The following is a 21,264-nucleotide window of genomic DNA, read 5'->3' on the forward strand; positions in this document are numbered from 1 at the left end:
CAATAAAGTCACTTGGTTACTACAAACCCCAAAAGAAGGAAAAATATGTACTGCATTTTCTCTCCAACTGACATGTCTTCATTGCAGCAATAATTATGTACCTATTGTTATCATTTCACAACGATTATGATTAAGATTGTTTATTTCCAAATCTTCATCGCGATCTGTCGATTTGCATTACGATTAAAATCGCTCCCATCGATTAATCAATTATTGGTTGTCAAGAGGTGATTAAAGCCAACAATAATTTACATCTTATTGTACGTTTAATTGAGAAAAGGTCGATTTTGATAAAGTTTTACTTTTATCCCTGAGAATAGGAGACGTATCCGTTTCTCATGCATTTCAGTTGAAAATGGACTATCAAAGGTTGCCACATTTTCCTCATTGGCAATCGATAGATGATGAATCCGGTCGTTGTTTGTATATTATTTTGTCTTCACAGTGCTTTCGTTCAGTGGGCGATTTGACTTATTCTCGTGAGAACCGCCTTGAACCGATATCTAAAGCTCGAATCGTACTTACTCAAGGGCTCATTTGGATTATCGTACGGCCAGCCGCGCCGTAAATCTAAAAGTCGGATGAGATTCACATTGTGCTAACCTCTACAAGTCGCCCACACCGCAAAGTAAACATACAAATTAGCAATATCCGGTAATGCAATATCAGATACAATCTCAGTCTCACATACCTACCTAAAGCAATAATTTATATACAAAGCGATAAGGGATAAAACGGATTGTTGAAGGAATACCTCACGTTCATGGGAATAACTGCGATAAGCTATCACTTATCACGGAGTAATGTCCCTTTTAGTTCAGAAAGTACGTCTTATCGTACTGGGAAAATTTTATATTGTGTAACGATTCCCCCGGCGGGGCGGCATTAGAATTCGCGTGAGTGAGTGATCTGAAATAGAAATGATTAGACCGCATAAATCAATTAATGCAGTTATTCCCCCATGTTACTGTCGTGAAGACGTCGGTATAAATCATAATGTAGCAAATGAGATTTAACATGCAATAAGCGACGTTGATGTCATCGCTTTAGAATCCTTATTTATGCCCAAAATCCTCGCTTAAATTTTCTTTTTTTTTCCAGAAACTTGGCGATTGGCATCGGAATTCAGAATTTTCCCGAAGGTTTAGCTGTTAGTCTACCGTTACACGCAGCTGGGTTTTCATTATGGAAGAGCTTGTGGTAAGTAATTTACTGTTATGTTTACATTTCGCCTTATCAAACAAAACATGTAGACCAAACTATACATCATCGGTTTGTGGAAATTGCTACCGAACCCCATCTGTAGAACAAAAACACACGTTCCACTTGCAACTCAAACTACATGAGCACGAAGTTAGCCCCATCACAAAATTTTGCAATAATTGTACTTTTATGGTATCAAAAATTATAAAAAGTTTGATACCAATCTACGTACTTTAAATTTGTAGTCAGTGGCGTACTTGTGAATGTTGAAGGCGGGGGTAATATTTTTTTAATAGCAGCTAGTAATTTTCGTTACATATTCTTAAAGAGTACACTTTTTTGGATATAGCAACATAAAAAACTATTACATATATTACACAATAAAATTGAAGAGAAAAAACTCAAACAAAGGAAAATAGTTGTATTAATCAATTTTATAATTTTACTAGTTTGCGCTAAAAACATCGTTAGTCTTTTGTTTAGTTTTGTCATATTGATTGTATCAAAAATTATAAAAAATTTGCAACAAATCTATAAACTCTGAGCAGCGGCGTGCGTTATACAATCTCTGCGACACTGGCAAACATTTTAATAAAACAATCAATTTTTATGATTCCCACGTCTATCTCTCTAATAAAATTGTTTTTTTTATTCCACTTGCCTTGCGGAAGTTTGGCCTCTTATCTTCTTCTAAGATATGAAATTCCAAATTGAATGCTCTAGTTTAATTGAACTCCAATAAATACGCATATGACTTTAGTTGACTCAATATACAAATATATAAATATAAATATACAAGTAAAGCAAAAGCGATCAAATTCAATTTTTTCCAAATATTGGTTCAGTTCGATTTATAAAGAGAAATACAAGAAAAATACAATGCCTATTTTGTGATCACAGGTCTCGGGTAAATTTGATCCTTATCTAAATATTGTATCTACCACATGATATATTTCTGGTATATTCTCCTGTTCGAAATACACACACCCACACACCTTGAATGCAAATCAAAATTTTTATGCAACCAAAGGAATGGTATTATTGAAATTAAGTGCGAATTTCAATCAATAAATGAAATACAAATCTGTTCGTGCAAATAAATTCCCATGGGTCGATTCCTTCATGAAAAATTAAAATTAGTTCAAACAAAATCAACATGCAAATTCCTAATAACCGACCAAAAAGAATTAAAATAACTTACAGTTATTGACGTTTGACGTTTCTGCTACGAATTGATCTTATACGTCCTTGGAAAAGGTAGCTTTTCTGAGAAAGATAGAAATAAATCGCTCCTGTACGGTACAGCTAAACCTGCTGCTCCGCCCCTGTACGTCTGTCTTCGTGATGAATGCCAATTTTGACAGAAGGAAAATTCGTATTAATGACGAATCCAAACACACCAGTTTCAAAATTCGAGTAATTCGTGGTTATTTATACACAGATATTAAAAAATATACATATTGTTTGTTGCGAGCAAAATGCACAAATTAATTGTCTTTAAAATGTTCACCGTACGCCGCTTAGCACAAAGGTTTATTTCTAGTTACCTAGGTGTAAAACTGTAAAACCGTCACCTCCCAATTGGTAAAAAATAAAAACGATTTTGCAAAATTTCGTTTTTCTGGATACTCCGAAAGTAGTCGGAATTTTTCCAGTTTCAAAACTGCATTTTGTTAATCAAAATACGCAACTTTGCCAAGTTTAAACTACCTACCTACCTATATCTTACAGTTCTCGAGATCCCTCGAATTTGAATCACTATGTATAGAGCGATTTCTATGAAATTGTGCAGACGAACTTGTTGGCGATTATGCTTCAAATGCGAATATCTCACGAACGGAGTGTCGGACGTTGGTATTGACAAAGGGCTTGAGATGCATCCAACCGGTGCAAAACAAGTCATCGTGACCGACCGTTTCACCGATGAGTCATCTCATCACCAATTGAAAGCAGACTATACAGAGGTGGGATGAAGGGAAGGCAGAAGCGGCCATCTGCCTCAGTCGCAGTCTACGGGGAGACGTCAAAATTCGAAACGACCGAATTAAATTTTACAAGAATCGTCGAAGACTACCATAAATACGGCCCATACCTCAACTGTTAACTTGTTTTACGAACATTTCGCAATGTTTCATAAGGACTTGCAAATTCAAATTTATAAAAGCAAACATCCTGATAAATCAGCAGGCAAGTAATACGAAACAATCACAATACATTCTATGTAAATTGCAATAATTACAAAGGAAAAAGTAAAGGACAAAGACATACCACCAAAAGCTATCTACATTCTGCGCCTTGAGCTAAAAACGTCTCTCTCTCTCTCTCTCTCTCTCTCTCTCTCTCTCTCTCTCTCTCTCTCTCTGCACTCCCCGCGAAAATATTTTCAGTGGCGTAACATGCGTTTGTCTCTTTTGATAGAATTTTAACGCATTTTCCCGGGAAATATGACGTATTTGTTAGAAAACATTGTAGAATATTCGGGAGCGTTCACGAATTATGTTTTGTTTTAATACTTCAATTTAATCATACGTCAATTTAACATCAATGCGGTTAGAAACAAGGATAGTATTATCGAAGAATGACGCAAACTAGTAAGAGAGGCAAATAGTCCATAAGACCCCATACTGCATCTGGAGGTGCGAACGCGCTATAGTTAATTGTAAACAAAGAAGTCACGGAAGTAACTAAATTTACGTTACGGTTACAATAAGGTAGATTTTCCTTCTTGTGATGTGCAGGTTATCATTCGAGGATCATTTGACTAATTTGAATATGACACATAATTATTCCCTCTCTCTTCTTATATTTTTATTTCATCTCGAAATATTTGCAATAGACATTTGGAGCTCGGTTTTCAAACGAAAAGTGACCTGTGATTGTAATAATTTTTCTGAATTGTTAAAGGGTCAATTAATTGTAACATTTTCTACATATTTCGAAAATTCCTGAAACATTTCTAAAAGTTCTTATACAGTTCCAATAAGAAAAGAAATTGCAATCAGGATATTGCTCCCAATCGGTACAAAAAAACGCAACTAAAAATCACATTTTAGTTTTAGTTTTTTGTGCGAATTACGAACAGAACGTGGATTGTAATTATTTTGATCATAGTTTAAATTTGTGTTTTTTTTCCATATTGATTTACATTTTCACACTCAATATTTAAAGTTTTGTAGCTCGGCTATCAATTAGTAGCTTACTTATGTCGAGAGTTATATGTTTTTTAGTGCATTTTTTAAGAATTAAAAAAAATTTGCTATTGTTTGCGTTTTGTCCGTCCATCCGTCCGGACCCATTTCTACCGTTTCGAACTACTTCTAGGGGAATGGTCCTAGAGTTTGTTGCAGTAGGAAGCCTATACCTTGAAGGTGTGCCAGACGGCCATCAAATTTCGTTGTTCACTTCCAGATTAAATTGTACTGAGAAAATGTTGCAAAATATGCATGCCATTATTTCCGAAATTTGAAAATTGACGTTCATTGTTTAATTTAAAAAAAATGCGAAAAATTGCAGATTCAGTAGCGTGGAGGATGCCAACTAAATAAATTTTTGAATTATTTGCGTTAAAATTTTTTGTACGTGCTTTTCGCATCGTCCCCGTATATAATTCTATAGCACTTCACATCGTGCCGGTTTTCTAATTCAATAGAATGAATGAATAGGAGCCGATCATTCAGTAATTAATATTGATTACTGGATACATTTTGTATAGGAAGTCGTACAAATTAAAGAAATTATTAAAGGGAAAGCAATAATAATAAATCAAGCTGTCATTTGGTATGCTTTGAACGATTATTCTCTACCTTCCGATAATTATAACAAAATGGTTAACAATTGTCAATGGAATGCAGGTACGAAAATGTATTCTTTTCATGTAGTAAGGTACGGAATTGATTCTCCAGCCACATTCCTATGTGCGATGAACGGTGAAGCTAGTTAATTATGCTCCAAGGCGAATTGCGAAGGAGCCGTAGGAGCATTAATGAGCTGGGAACGACCTTGCAGGGTCGCGAATGCCACGTGTTGTTTCTTAGCTGACGGGATACCATACCAAACTGCCGATCATCTTGCAGGTTATCGCATTTTTAGTGGTTATCGATGGTGATGGTATTTTAACGGTGTTTTTGGATCGGTTTTCAATAGGCACATTCTTTAAATGTTCTTACCTTCGATGTAGGTTTCCCTTTCCTACATTACACATCCGGTGTATGCTTACACACATTAATTATTTACATTTTTACCCATTCTTAAAATAATATCTTGTTACACGTTCGAATCTATTTATAATGTTTTAATCATATTCTGCGATGGTCTGCAACATTCTTAAAATATTTAAATTAAATTAGATAACGTGAACAACCCCTATACATAGTTACTATATACGTTCAAAAAAGAAATAGGTGTAAACCCCCAACGGTTCATTTAAGAACATTCTTTCTCTTTTGCTATTATGATTTCTAAAATAGTTTCAAAATCATTGATTGTTTAATTCTAATTTGTGAACTCCGTTCGCCTGTCTGTCGGAGGGTTTGAGATCTCAGCTTGTAACATGTCGCAATTGGTTGTTGTTTCAATTGCAAATCAATTATTAATTAACTAATATCACGCACCCCAAATTGTCAGGATCATCTAGGCCTGTACCTGGTCTCCATGGATGCCCTCGGCGTGGACCACCGTAAGAAACGCAAGATACACAAGGAACCTCTGTTTTGCATTCAGCTCGTAACTACTCTAATGATGTTACTCAGCAACACTCAATCATGCTAGACTTTGTAGCTGGGCTAACGAGAACAGAGAATCTTCTAACTTCCATGTCGCCATGTGTCACCCGGCTACGTATGCCCCTGTGCACTCCCTACCCTGATGCGTGGAATTATACGACGATCTGTAAGAGTCTCATCACGTCAGCTGGCTAATAATATCCGGGCCCATTTTGCCCCGGAAGCACTTACGCAGAAAACGTAACTCCCGTGAAGGAGACCTTATGACGCCCGGGTCCGCCGGGATCTGGAATACGTAACCCTCATGAGCAATAATGTGCCATGACTTTCGGCTATTCAGACACACTGTATATATAGGTGAAAGATCACGTATCCTCCCATGCATTGAAACCCACCCTCACAGTGAACGAGGGCAAACAGGAACCTTTCGACGTGGTGGTCTCAGACAGCCCAGGCACGGAGGGCTTAAACTGATCGGTCGACTCGCACAAATCCTGGGGTACGGCTACGAAGTGTCCAACGTGGTGGTCAGGACTTCCACCGATGTGCTGGGTCGAACGAATCCTGAGATATCGATCAGAAGACCCTCACCCTCACGCACCCTTAAATTTGCCCACAGCACTTACTTCTCCATACGTTAAGGAGCCTTTTTAACGTCACGTCGGCCGGGCCCCACGTAGCTTCCGCGAGTGAAGGAAGGTTTTAAAGTTTAATTCAATGGCGGACCACGACCTCCAGCTACAGACATGGAACTGCCCTTGTGCGCGACGTACTCCCAGCAAGTTGGGAGATCTTCCGACGTGTTCGGGCCCACTGGTCTATTCCAATTAATGACAAGCAGTAATTAAATGCACATTCAGCGGGCATAGCATTCAACACCCCTAAGTCTAATATAATAATCAACATACCCTAACACTTAAGACAAGAAGGTACCTTCAATAATTAATACTAATAATTCTCGTAATTTCAAACGTAATTCATGTGCATAACATTTCAAAGAAAGGGTACGTCTTTACCCCTTTATGAATAAGAGATGAACCTAATTGCATCCATACAATAAAATTGAAGCAGAGACACTCACCTTAATAATTTAGATTAATCCAAAATAAACGCGTGCACTTAACAAAATACAAAACAATACTGGCCCAAATCTGCCTTTTGGAAATCGTAGTCGACGTACGACTTTTTTTTTTTAAGTTATTTGGAGAGAGTCCAATTTTTTTTTGTGTGTCGTATAACGATATATTCATAATAAAAAATGCTACTCAATACAATATGTACTTTTTTTACGGACCATAGACAAAACAAAGATGATGATTTCTCCGAAACGAAACGTTGTATTGAAATTTTCTCAACGGTGTCTTATAGAGCTCAAAAGTGGCAATGAGAAAGTGTTTTTTATTTTGTTGTATTTGCTTAAATAACATCAGGAAAAAATAAAAACGAATTCGACAAATTTCGGTTTTTCTGGCATATCTTTAAAGTATGATAATAACTTTTATTGCGCATGTTTTCGCTAATTGATCATCGTTGTATCTTCTATGATAATTCTTTAACACGAAAAGAAAATTTGACATGAAAAACTATCCGGGTCGCACAATGGATTCGAATAAACACACTATATATTGATTGACAATGAGAATAATTTATTCCGAAACAAAAAAATTAATCAAAATCCCTGAAAGAAAGAAAACCGAACCGACTTTGTGGTTGAATGGTAGAGCGTTGGACTACAAAACCGGAGGTCGGGTGTTCAAACCTGGGCTGAGGTAGGAACTTTTCCTCTGTGGCTGAGATGAGAATTTCGTTAGATCAGTTTCGAGCATTCTTCCGGCTACTCCGAATTAGGTTTTCCCCATCCGTGAGGTAAATACCGGAGTAGTATAGAACAATTTAAGACCTTCTGCGGGGGCACCTCTAAAAAGCATTATTACTATGCTACTATGTATTATCCACTCTGTAATTGGGCGCAAGCCTGTTGAGGGCCCAGAACAAGAGAGGGATAATAAGTAAAAGCCTTCAAACCTTGTTTTAGTTTGGACATACTACCCGGCACACAGGCCGTCGACAAATAAAATATGAAATCTTAACATTCCCGTTTTATTGTAATCCAAATCTGGTCGAACAAGGTTTGCTTTATAACACAGTGCAATATGACAAATAAAACTGGTTTGAATAATAAGATGAACGGATGCTGTAGAAACTTTTAATAAGGAGAGAGAACCTTAATAAAACTGTACTAGCACTGCTTGATTTTTACTTTACAAAACTTTGGTTAACTTGCAATTCCTCCAACAAAAAAAAACGCGTTTTAGAATTTTCAAATAAATTTCCAATCACAACGGAGAGCGCCAAACGTCCCCACTCTCCAACAAGAAACACACAATTCTACGAAACATCTGCATCTCTTTCTCAGCACCAGAACACGCGCCTCAATTAAATTTGGTCTGATAATAAAATATCGCAAACGACCAAATGTGTCTTACCTCGTAACACCTTATCGAAATTGAATAAATTACAAAAGTAACAAAATTTAAACAAGGATTACGCACGAACAAAATTTCTAAAAGGAAAAATTACACCGAAAAACAAATTCAAATGAAACGAACTAACTCTGTGGTTAAGAGGATTGGAGACCACGTGACTTTTTCATGCATAAATAAACACTCCCCTTACGTCTCGATCGGAAGTGTTTCCACAATTCTCGTTGCAGTGTAATCTTCCATCTACCAGCGTATATTCATCTCTGTCACACAAATAGTGTTCCAGAACTCGTTGCATAATAAGCGCGTCTTAGTAGCATGCGCTTTTTACACTATGGCAACACTTCTGCTTTGAGGGGGAGGGGTCAAAACAAAATACAAATACAATTACTACCGGAGCAGCTAGTACTGGAGAGCCTAAAAAACTCTTCGGGGTAGCGCGGCGAAAACAAAAAAAGATGAGGCAGGAACCAGGGGGATCTACGCAACCTAACCTCCACAAAAGCTTTCTATAATTCCTCGCTTTCCCAAAATTTGATCCTTAGGTGTCCTCTGCTTTCTTGGCTTCTTCTAATTTTCCTGTTTCTTCTACACTTCTCTTATGTTTTTCCATCTACAGTGTTTCGACTTTCTCAGTTTCATGCACTTTCGATTTTGAATTCTTTAGTTTTCCTAACATTTTCGGCTTTTTCCGGTTCCTCAAGCTCATCATTTTCCCAAATGACAAACCTCAAAGTATCTTTTTCTGAATGGTACAAGTTACCTTACAGCATCCCTGGTCTTTGGGTACTTTTTATTGAAATTTATCCAAAACATACCCCTCCGCCCGCTTCTTTATTGTTTCATGTTTCTAACTTCCGTTTGTATAAAAAGTACTATTGAAAGAAAGTGTTGGTAATAGAATAGATGTAATATTTCTCGTGTTTGTTACTTAAGGACCTAGGCGAATCCTTCAATCATTTAATATTACAGAATTATTACAAAGGTAGTTTCTTAAAAGCGACATTACTGATAGCGATTCCAGAACAGAAATGAAACTTTCCGCATAACTTCCCTCAACAATAAGGTTCCGGACTCCCCACAACGCATTACCGCAGAAAATGCAATTAAATTAAAAGCCCATTACATTTTAGTTGTGCATACTTTGTTAAGTATAGTTGCAGTTATCCGTTTAACAATTTCCGGTTTAGAGCAAACAGGTCATCGGCTTTAGTTCAAGCTGTCCCCATGCTAATTATTATCCAAGAAAATTATCTAGTAATAGTCGTCTACTTCTTATTCAAACCGATACCATTTTATTTTGCAGGTACGGCCAATTGAGCGGCATGGTGGAACCGATCTTCGGCGTGATGGGCGCCGTTGCCGTGTCCGTCGCTCGACCCGTGTTACCGTACGCTTTATCTTTCGCGGCGGGTGCCATGATCTACGTGGTCATAGACGATATTATACCGGAAGCTAACACGAGGTAAGTACTACGCTTTTTTGGCTTGCGCTTTTAGCTTAACTGCGTTTTGTAAAAACTACTTTTGCAATGCAATTACCGCTTCCGCGTCATTATAACATTTTTCCTGCTTGGTTATTGGTCTGGGTCATGAGACGTTTCACTTTGGTGACTCGTAGCTGGTAGTAGGTATATATAGTTTGAATGCTTAACGCTTGAGTACATATGATAATTTAATATCAATATTTATACTCTTTGTCCACGCGAAAACTTTAAATGGACTTTTATTTGGTGTTTTCAAAAAATATCGACGTGAAATTTTGAAATCTCATCAAGGAAGTAGGGGAAAATTAATAGCATACAAGATACCACCCCAACGTGATATTCATGACCCCTAGCCACCCCCGGTTCAAACATTCAAATGACACTCTGTCTTTTTTTCACGTATTCTGAAAGAGTGTAGTTGTTTTAGTACCACTATATCAAAAAATGACTTACTTACATAATGAACGTTGTACGATATTTACAGCTAAAGATAACCTCCTATGTGAATACATTTTTCTGCCATGTGGTCAAGAAAATAAATCTATAAATAGGTTGCAAAAGGGCCTAATTAGATACCAAGCACGGGTTTTATGTACTTTGCATATTCTTTTGGATCTGGGTTATTTTTACAATTTTGAATGTTTTTCGTAAAATCAAACTTTTTTGTCTTATAGATAAATAATAACAAAAATATAGAAACAACTTTTCAATTTCTTTTTAACTTTAGCGTTAAAGTAAGTATTCCGAGGTATGGAACAAAAACGATTTTGAGTACAAAAAATCCAAGATGGCATCGCACAAGCTATAGCAAAATGAAGAATTGATATGGCGATTTTCTCACTTTTTTAAATTGAACTACCTGCACAGACACCCTTAGAAGAAATTTATTATTTATATGAATATTTCACGTTTTACAATATTAAATAAATATAAAAAAGTACATGATAGAAAAACAATTGATCCACAAACTACACCTCAACGACCCACTCACTATTTGTGGAAAGTCTTTTGCTCTTCAAATGTTTTTTGAGATTTGGAAAACATACTAGTGCTAGATCCGGAAAATAAGGCGGGTATTCAATCAATTCAAAACTAATTTTAACCTGTAAGGGTTAGTTTTTCGGTTGTAAAGAATACAGAAACAGTGATCATTTCCAACAATTCCAGACGTCTTTTCCAAAAATTAGGATGCGTACTATAATAAAGGCTACGTTTTTGGAAATGCCGCCTTTCTAATTTTAATTGAATCGGTCTCCAAAAAACGGATTGCACACCTTATAAGAATTTTCGAAACGAGTTAGTCTAATCTAAAAGCTTCCACCGCCGCCGGTTAACTGTGTGAATATAATACACCAAATTGTCAGGTATTCTTTTACATTTAATTTACTTCCGTTAATAGTTTAGAAACGTTGCAATGCGGGCATAGAAAAACAATTGAAATTGTAGGTCACGCCATTATGCTTTCTATGTCAAAAATGTGATATAATGATCTGTTGCGAATTTCTATTTACGATTTAAACTATAAAAATATTTTCACGTGTGAAATGGTATTTTTAATAAAGCTCTCAACATGGATAGCTTGATACGAGGCAATGCATTAATTATATCATTATGGAAATGGGCTCCGAATTTCACATAAAAACTACATTTTTTCGCTCCGCATTGTTCGGGTTCGCCCCTTTTCTCCCTTTTTGCTTGCACAATATAACCCATTACTGTTATTAGCCGACCGGGGAGAATCCTCCTACGTCCAATTATTGTTGCTGTCATTTGTTCGTAATCGGCTTTGAGGTCGTTTTATTTATAAATTATCTACTTACAAATCAATTAAACTATTGAGACCTTTATGGTCGTTGTATTTATAGAATTATTTTTACAACTTTTTACAAATGAATTCTACAGTTAAATTTATGGCCTTTCATTGAATGTTTCGGTTAGAGTTCAAAAGTAGCTTAGTGAACCATGTTGTCTACAAATTCATTCAAAACCATTGCGTTTTATTGGAATTGATTCTATTTAACAAAAACATTTTCTTATCGCACCATGAATAGAGTAATTATTTCGCAATCTCTGTTGTTGCCGGAAAAATCAAACGATTACTACTATAACGATTACAGCAGATTTTGTGAATGAATTTTATTAATCAAACGCACTCGAATTATCGCAAACAGGAAACGGGGTAGTTTTTTCCTGGAATTACGATGGGAAAACAAAGAAAGAATTATAATAAAATAAGTATACACATAAATTTTGTGGTTAACAATTTTTGATATGATTACATTTCCACATCCGACTCATTTTATGAATAATTCTCACAAAAAGTAGAGTTTCTGCTTTCGCATGCTGGGTGTCGCTTGTTCTGCTTGTTGCTTTTTTGTTAATCAATCACTCACTATACTCTGTATCTTTTTCAGTGGCAACGGAAAATTGGCTACATGGGGAGCAATCTGCGGATTTTTAATTATGATGACCCTAGACGTTGGTCTTGGATAGTAGTGGCAGGGGTGGTGCACGGCGAATAGGTTAATTGGGACATACTTAAAATTTTTATCAGATTTACATTTCTATCGTGACCGTACTGCCAACTACTTAACTTTTTATTTATATTTAACTTTTTTTTTAAATAGTGAGAGAGTTCCTGTACATAATTTTTTACGTACCTTTACCAAGATATAATATATTTATGAAGAAATACTATCAGCTGTGATAGTAGATTAGAGCAGACAATATCCGAGATAATTGTAGCGCTATTTCAATTGTATCGCAATTACGAACAAAAACAGTACTGAACCAATTTGTTGTTTTTGTTTCTCTAAACCCTAAGAGTCAGTGTGTGGAAGGAGAACTATTACCTCCTACAGTTACGACCACGAAAGTTTCGGGAATGGATGAACTTGTGCCAGCTACACACGGTCCGGCAGGTCTGTCAGTTCGAACTGAAACTGAAAGCATCAGAGATATTGCTTCGAGAGTTCCGAGGGACTTCTTGGTCTTCCACAAACTTCAATAAATCATAATACAAAAGCTTGGGAGGGTAGAGTTCATCGGCACCCGATCCCGTCCTCATTGAATCTTTCACTTTTTTGCTTCCTTCCGAATACTAGTCAATTTTCTTGAAAACAGTAGATCACTTGCCGCAGACACGGCTCACTATGATAAATCAGGTCGGCCGGCCGGATGAACGGACATACAATACTTTTGATTATTCTCCGACCGCCTCAACAGTTTTAACTGACAGATCGACGGGAGTATACAGGCTGATTCAAATTCTAGGGTCACCATAGGGATCTCGGGAATTGTAAAAGATAGGTAGATAGTTTAAATTGCGCAAAGTTGTGTATTTTGATGCTCAACAAAATGCAATTTTGAAACTGAAAAAATTCCGACTACTTTCGGAGATATCCGGAAAAAAGCGAAATTTTGCAAAATCGTTTTTATTTTTTACTAAGTTATTTAAAAAGATATTTCGAAATAAATGACACATTGTTATGGTCAAATTTAAATTATCTACCTATCTCTTATAGTTCCCGAGATCCCCATGGTGCCCTAGAATTTGAATCAGCCTGTCATGTTCAGGCGACCGGCTTTCAGGTGGACTGTTCAGGTCGAAGTGACAGGCCTGCCGGATCGTGTGTAATAGTGGGTTGAGTAGTAAGAGCACCCTTATTCAAAAATTAACTGACGTAAACCACGTATTTTTGGAAAAAGAGCGAAGTATCGCAGGTAAGTCCTATTTATGTTGCTGAACAGGTTACACATGCAAATTAAACTCAGTATTGTCATTTGCAAGTAATTTTTTTAAAATGCCCCGTTTTGCACAAGAGTTATTGAAGAAATTTTTTGAAATTGTTCTTTTCCTGCGACAATTCACCGATGGAAACCATTTTTGCAACGTATGAACAATAAATTTCGTCCCATCAGTTGCATTTATCGTAACGTTTTCAATTTAAAGAAACTTTGAAGCCAATTTATTGATTTAAGCTAAAGTCAACAAGATGATTTATTTATACAGGGCAGTACCATTAGAGTTACAATATCGGTTAAATAAAAAAAAAATGACGATTTCGAGGCCGAATTCAATTCCTAGCCTACAAATCAATGAATTCGTCAAAAGCTGATTCATGTACTTAGAAATCAGTGGTGTAGAAATAATTTAATCTTTGAGATATATAGCAGAAAAAATTCGCTCTTTTCACTCATATAAGTTATTACGTTTCTGTTTCAAGTTGCTGCGTCCCGCGTGGTGTTAGATAACGTTCATTGGTACCAATATCACACAATTCAACTGCTGCTTGGAGTTGGTGTAGGTATCTGCTCTTGTCGCTCGTACTAGTCGCGATAGTGTTTCTCCAACTAAAGATCACCCGTTTCTATTGGGCACAGTTTTGGTCAAGCCATTTTGGGCCCTTTTAATTTTGCATATTCTCAAGGATCGTTGTTTTCGTCGCTCCCTTCGTCTTCATCATCGTTAGAACAAGTTGTAAAACAGTTTTGGAAGTTCCTTTCAAAATCTTAGCTCCTGAATTTGCTATTTCGTGAAACCTCAGCTCACTTTAGTAGCGCCCCCATTCAAGGCTTCAGATCCTGATTTCGAGGGTTCCTTTTTATCGCCGATCGTTGTCTACATTCATTAGAAATTCGTCTCGCCCCTAGTCGCTGTACGTGGATTTCATGAGAGACTCGGCCAAGACTTCCAATCGGAAATCACTTAGTGATACCCTTCTCGTTGGACCAAAACAATATTGTGCTGCTGCAATTCAGATTGCATTCGGTGGTTTTTCCTGTGACGTTCGCCAAATTCTTATTCGCCCTGAGGATCGTAAATATCAACTCATTCGGTGACGATTCACACCTACGGATCCCATAACTACATACCAGTTGAATACTGGTGTATGGAAGTCAAAGGTTGAGCCAGTGAAACAATTATCAATCCCCCGGGGTCTCGAACTCGGTACGCGTCAACTCACCAAGGGCGACTCACCACCGGACCACTCGCCACCGACTGACTCGCCAACGAGACAACTCGCCAACGCGACAACTCGCCAAAGGGACAACTCGCCAACGGTCGACTTGCCAACGAAATATTGTTCCCTGTGTCGTTCAAATAACGATGTGATTGTCAAATTTTCTGTTCAAATAAATCGAAAGAGTGAGTAACAATTTCTTGTTGCAATATTCATTCCCCATTGTCGACATTGACATATGAGAGTAAGAATGTCTATGATTGTCGATAGCGATACCCTCATTTTTTACCTCAATGCAAGTACCTCCCTTTACTAACGTGCGCGTGTTAGCAATAGATTCCCCGATTTCCAAAATAAAAACAAAACGCCAACGTAAAGATAGGAAACTCAAATTGCACTTAAAACTCCTAATGCGACATTTCATTACTTGAAAGGGAAAACAAAAGAAACTGCCTGTCATTAAAAATGTATTGGAAAATGTTAGCAGGGTGATTTTGTCTTCTAATTACCTTATAACCAGGTAATTTGCAGAAGATGTCGTTATATCAAAATGCAGTAATAGAAACAGGTACCTATTGGCGGTTGGGTCTTCATTCAAATATTGACTACAATTTTTCGATAAACTTTGTTTACAAAATTAGGGAAATTGACTATTGCATTTGTGGGATGCATTTGTATGACACATTAAACAGGGAAAAACATTTCGTTGGCGAGTTGTCGCAGTGGCGAGTCGTCCGTTGGCGAGTTGTCGCATTGGCGAGTTGTCGCGGTGGAGAGTTGTCCGGTTGGCGAGTTGTCCCGTTGGCCAGTTGTCGCGTTGACGAGTTGTTCCGTAGGCTAGTCGGTCGGTGGCGAGTTGACCGTGTCCCTCTCGAACTTTATGCAGTTGCTCTTTTGGAAAAATTGGTAAAATTCGTATTGGCAACAATGGCAACTTTTCGCCTCGATGCTGGCACTCTATATCCTGCATCTCGTGGGCTGCTCCCTAGTCAGCTTTTGTCTCATACCCTGTGGTGGTCAGGTCCCACATTTCTGTCTAACTCCCTTAGTTCCTGGCCTTAACAGCCAATTCATAATTCGCCTCGTTTAAAAGGATTGAAACAAAAGCACTCGAGTATCGTCTCTTGTTTCGCTCACAATTACATTGGATCTTCAGATCATTTTGTTCGTGGTCTTTTAACTCGAGTTTCGTCGTTGAACAAGATACAAGTCATTGTAGCTTACATTTTAAAATATTGCCATAACCTTGGAGATTCATGAGATAATTATATAGGCCCCTTGTTCTCCAAGGAGTGTCATAGTGCGTTATTGTTCATAACTAGAGTGGCCCAGGAAGAGGTTTTTTTTTTATTCGTATCATTCTCTGCCAAAATGGTTCGCAAAATTATCCCCTATGGCAGAGTTGGACTGGGTCAAGCATAGAGTGACCCAGTTAGTTTACTGACCCGGTGACCCAGTTAGTTTACTGACCCGGTGACCCAGTGATCCAGCTTGACCCGGTGACCCAACTTGACCCGATGACCCAGTGACCCAGTTTGGCCCTGTAGCCCAGCTTGACCGGGACCCAGTAACCCAGCTTTATCTGGTGACCCATCTTGACCCGGTCACCCAGTTTAAACCGTTGACCCCTAGGTTGATCCAGTTGAATCCGGTGACCCAGTAATTAAATTATTGTTGGGTATCCGGAATATCTTAAGGTTAATTTTTATTCAAATTTATAGCATTAGGTTTGTATTGGTGTTTAAATTTTGTCATCCAAAACAATTTCAAGTAACTTTTAATTTAAAAAAAAAACCCAATTTCATTCAAGAGAACTAATACCTAAAAAATCAAATGCATTTGTTTATAGTTTGTAGTCAAGTAGTAAATGAAAGTATTCAGAGAACAGATTTATTTGGATTAAGCTAACTATTAAGCTAACTAGTAGAAGAAAATTAAATATGAATGAACACCAGTAATCAATTGGTAAGCCCTGAAGCAAAGAAATGAAGGAGGGAACTGTTCAGAAATAACATTACTATAATACAATTCGGGACATGGAAGGTTTTTTTACGGCAGTATTAAAGCAAACATCACAGAAATGGCAGTTGTCAAGCAATCAAGTATTATTTTCAACAAACCAGCATTAAGTTTCATTTATTTCATAATCTGTACACTTGAACCGAAGTCACTGACTTAACTGCGTTATTCGATCACACTAGGTTACTGGGTCAAATTGGGTCCCCGGGTGAAATTGGGTCGCTGAGTCAAACTGGGTCACTGGGTCTAACTGAAGATGGTATGACGTGACCCAGCGACCCAGCTTAATTCAGTGACCCAGTCCAACTCTACCCTATGGTGGGCGGAGAGAACTTAATTCGTGTAGGTAGTATAGGTTGGATCCATGGGTTGGATAATATAAGATCCGCGAAACAAAGGTTCTGAAAGCCTTGTGGTCGGTGTGTTCAAATCTTTAGTGATTGTGGCACAAATTTTATCGCTGCCAATCGAGAATTTAATCGGATAATGAAGACCTCAGTTGAATCTCATAAAATTACATGGTCGTTCTGCTTCACATTTCGTCTCATCTCTGATCATTTTTGGACACTGCAACTCCTCCCCTCCCCTCACCTCCTGACCCTGACCATTTGCATCGGTCGACCTTGCGCCTGTCCCGTTGGCAACTTGTTCAGCAATCGCCGGAGTAGCTTCGGTTCTTACGATTCGCGGCGTCATTAAGCGTCCGCTAGTTAAATTGTGCGCTTTGCCGTCACAATAATTTAGATTTTCCTGTTGTATATATTTTACCATTTACCACTGCACCTCGTTACCTTCCGTTTTCCCTTCCCCACTTAGTGGGCTTCGAACAACAATGCGCGAAGAAAAAAAGGGAATCGAGAAAGGTAAATTGCCTGCTAGAAATCCACCATAACCACCAACTTATTTGTTCGCTCGTCGCCAAACAAGAAAGTCGCCAACAATCCAACGTCCATCCGCAATTAGTCGCAACCTTTTAGTGTCCGTCAATTCCTCGCGGCGGACAATTCAAACCCACCGCCCATCTTCGAAGTAGCAACCGGGATGGCGTATAGTGGTTCCATTTGAATTCTTCTGTTTTCGCTCCAGGTTGATTCTCCTGTTGTACCCGTTCCCATACTCTCCATACTCCCCGGATGGCTATGACTGTTTCCAGTAGTGTTGTTGTATTTGAGAGGCTTATTAGTATGGACTCTGATGAGATCGTTAAAACTGCCCCGGCCCTGGCTTACGTGTAATGTCTCTGATTGGTTGCCTTGGTGTAGGGTGTAGGTCTCCATATTATGATGTTATACTGGTGGTTTTTCTTGTTCCATTTGAGCTGGCCCTACATTGGCCATGTTAATGTAGCGATGCTTCCTCCATCTTATTATAAGGTCCTAAAGATCGTGTTGCACTCTTGGCCCCATACTCCCGGGTATATCATCTTATTTAGTCTCTTTTGATCAACGTTACCTTAAGGGCCGGTCATTTGCGATTGTAAACATTTACGCGAGGGGGCATTTTCGAATTGGAGACGCGTTCTTCACGTAGAAACAAAATTAAATGTACTGAATATCAAAAAATGGTTGGGATAAACAGAGATTATTTCTCCCTTCGCATCGCTAACGGTAACGGCTAGTTTAAAAGCTGTTTAATCAAAGTCGTCTGAAACATTTGCGGAGCGCTTCGTGCGATACATAATATTTTGTAAACAACGTCATTCGGTAACAAACTCAGGGATGATTAATTGGCGCATTTATTCACACCATAAAGCTTCATTAACTGCGTTTTAGTCCAGTGCACAATAACCATATCGCGTATTATTTTCGCGAAATTGGAGCGGGTTTGTTGGATCTTGCAATACGTATGGACATGTTCGCTACGAAGTTAACATTACCAGGATGGTACAAAAAGTCCACTGTACCATTGAAGAGATCTATTTCCATATTTCTTTTAGAGAGCGGCATTTTTCCTAGGAGAGAGAGAGAGGATCAATTGTAATCTGAAAGAAATTGTTTTGAATATTTTGCATTGTATAAATTACTGGTCGGTTATTTTTAGGAATTTGCATATTGATTCTTGCCGTAAACTAACTTTGATATTCCTGAAGAAATCGACCTATGAGAGCAATTTGTATAAAGGGATTGTTAAATAATAATAAAAATAATAAAACACTTAACCGTAAATTAGGTATATCTTGTGGACTGTAAACATAAAATACACTAAACACTCACAAACACAAAGAGGGGATTGCAAGCCCCAAAACTTATTTAATAATTTAAAATTCTTGGGGGATTCTGTATTGTATTTCATTTATTGATAAGAATTAAAATTAGATCCAAGCAAGGTTGTTTTATTTCAATGATTGATTGAATTTTTTTGCATTTAATTTCAGTGTTACCGTATCGTTTTATGAATCAAACGATTCCTTTGGTTGGATTCAAATTTTGTTTAGCATTGAGGAGTTTTACATTCCCACAGGACACTGTACCAATAATAATTTATGTGGTAAAGGTAAATTCTCTAGATAGGAAATAGCCTAGGAATCAAATTTAGCTTACGAAATAGGCTTTGCAATTTTTGTATTTCGTTTTATAAATCAAACCAATGTACAGAAACGTGTAAAGAAAAATGAAATTTCATTGTCTGTGTGTTCATTAATATATTTAATCAACTACAGTCATACCCGTGCTTATTAGGGATCGATACTGGCGCTGTGCCCGACGTACCCCTTGTGAAATTAATAATCAACATACTGTAACACTTAAGAAAGAAAAGAAAGTACCTTCAGTAATAAGTACAAATAACGCTCGTGATCACATAGTAATTCATATTATTAATTTCTAAGGGTAGGTTCGCCTGTACCATTTTATGAATGATGAGATGAGCCTAATTACATACACACAATAAATATGCAAGCAGAGGAACTCACCTTAGTAATGTAGATTAATTCCATAACGCGTGCACTTAAACGAAACGAAACACATGTAATCAAAATTTCCCCTTTAGGAATTGTAGTCGAAATATTTAATATTGGCCCGCTGTCATCGATACAGATGCAGTTGTATCTTGCCAAAGCAAAGACTGGTTGTTGGCGGGCCCGGGAATCGAACCCGGCACCTTCGTGTTTGTAAGTTAGTGTCTATCTATACTAGACCACTAACCTACCGCCTCCCAGAAATCTCTCAGGCTACCTATTGTAAAAACTTCCAAGTACAATTCCACTACAAGTAGTAGAAGTGAGTCAAAACGCAAGCAATGGCCCATTTTTTTATTCTTAAAAAAGCGATCTGTAGAGTTTTGTATGCCCCATGCTGGATGATGGATATCTACTACAATGGAAGACAAATTTGTGCAGGGCTTGAACTGACACACTCACTAACTGAGAACTAATAATCTTCGATGAGGTAGTTTTGGAATAAATCACATAAATTTGTTTCCCCGATTTATTCGATAACGTAAGTTATCCCATTTCCTAGCCGACCTTCGCCTGCAATTACTATCAGATACATAATCATGTTTGGTGTTCCGTTTCCGGTATGACGTGTTTCCGAGCTATTTCCGTGTCCCAATGTCACTACTAATTCATTCATACACATATTTCCGTCGATTCTTTGAGAACCGAAGTTCGTCGGATTCGCGACAGAAAAGTGTTATTAATAGAATTTTATAAGGGCAAGAATTTACTACTTGTCTAAATATGGCTTTTAAAACTTACCGCATGTTATGGTCATTGTATTTCAGTAACGAGAAAGGTGAACGTGAAGGAATCCACCGAGACGAACCTTTTTATAAGCAACTTTATTAGTATTCCAAATGAATATTGAACTTTCCTGAAATTTTGCGAGAAAAATTTGTCATCGCAATCGTCTAAAAATAGTAGACTCCGTTTTCCTGTATTCAAAATAATAGGATCTTATTTTAAACTTTGCACATGCACATTTCGAGCGTTGCACGTAATATATATACTTCCTAGTGCAAACGCCAAGTATCCAACTTAATCCTATAATTGAGGAAGATAGCGCGGGGGATAATGTATAGTGGGACCACACACTGATAAATTTCCTATTGCCTAATATGCGTTCTTCCCTGTTTTCGTAACATTCCAGACTAATCTCCTAACGTCAGTGTACATCCCAAATTTACATTTCTATTATTGTTCTTCACTTTCCAGACACTTTCTCTTAAGTTTATCTAATACTCCTGTACCGTAAATAATAAAAAAAAAGTGCCATAGCGTTTTACTGAGTAATTGACATGATTTACAAAAGGACCTATAAAAGAAACAAATTCTCAAACTGAGGCCATAAAAACGGTTGTTTGTTTTTGTGCACAGAAAATATTTTCCGGTACTTAGGTAACCTAGCAATTAATTAAACTACCTTTACTTTAATTAGTACGTAGGATAC

The 21,264-nt window shown here is 37.5% G+C and overlaps 1 protein-coding gene across 4 annotated transcripts in view; it reads left to right on the plus strand.

Annotated features, from left to right (window-relative positions):
* The window catches only part of LOC116173152 (zinc transporter ZIP11), a 73,168-nt gene extending 60,481 nt beyond the window's left edge, over positions 1 to 12,687 (plus strand). For all 4 annotated transcript variants that reach the window (XM_031490446.1, XM_031490448.1, XM_031490447.1 and 1 more), the window contains 3 exons: positions 1,102 to 1,200; positions 9,714 to 9,872; positions 12,308 to 12,687. In XM_031490446.1, coding sequence (XP_031346306.1) covers positions 1,102 to 1,200; positions 9,714 to 9,872; positions 12,308 to 12,386 — 337 coding nt within the window. In that variant the 3' untranslated portion in view covers positions 12,387 to 12,687. The remainder of the gene's footprint in view (positions 1 to 1,101; positions 1,201 to 9,713; positions 9,873 to 12,307) is intronic.
* Positions 12,688 to 21,264: the final 8,577 nt, after the last annotated feature.

Source organism: Photinus pyralis, unplaced genomic scaffold (assembly GCF_008802855.1).
Source record: "Photinus pyralis isolate 1611_PpyrPB1 unplaced genomic scaffold, Ppyr1.3 Ppyr1.4_LG6, whole genome shotgun sequence".
Taxonomy (NCBI): Eukaryota; Metazoa; Arthropoda; class Insecta; order Coleoptera; family Lampyridae; genus Photinus; species Photinus pyralis.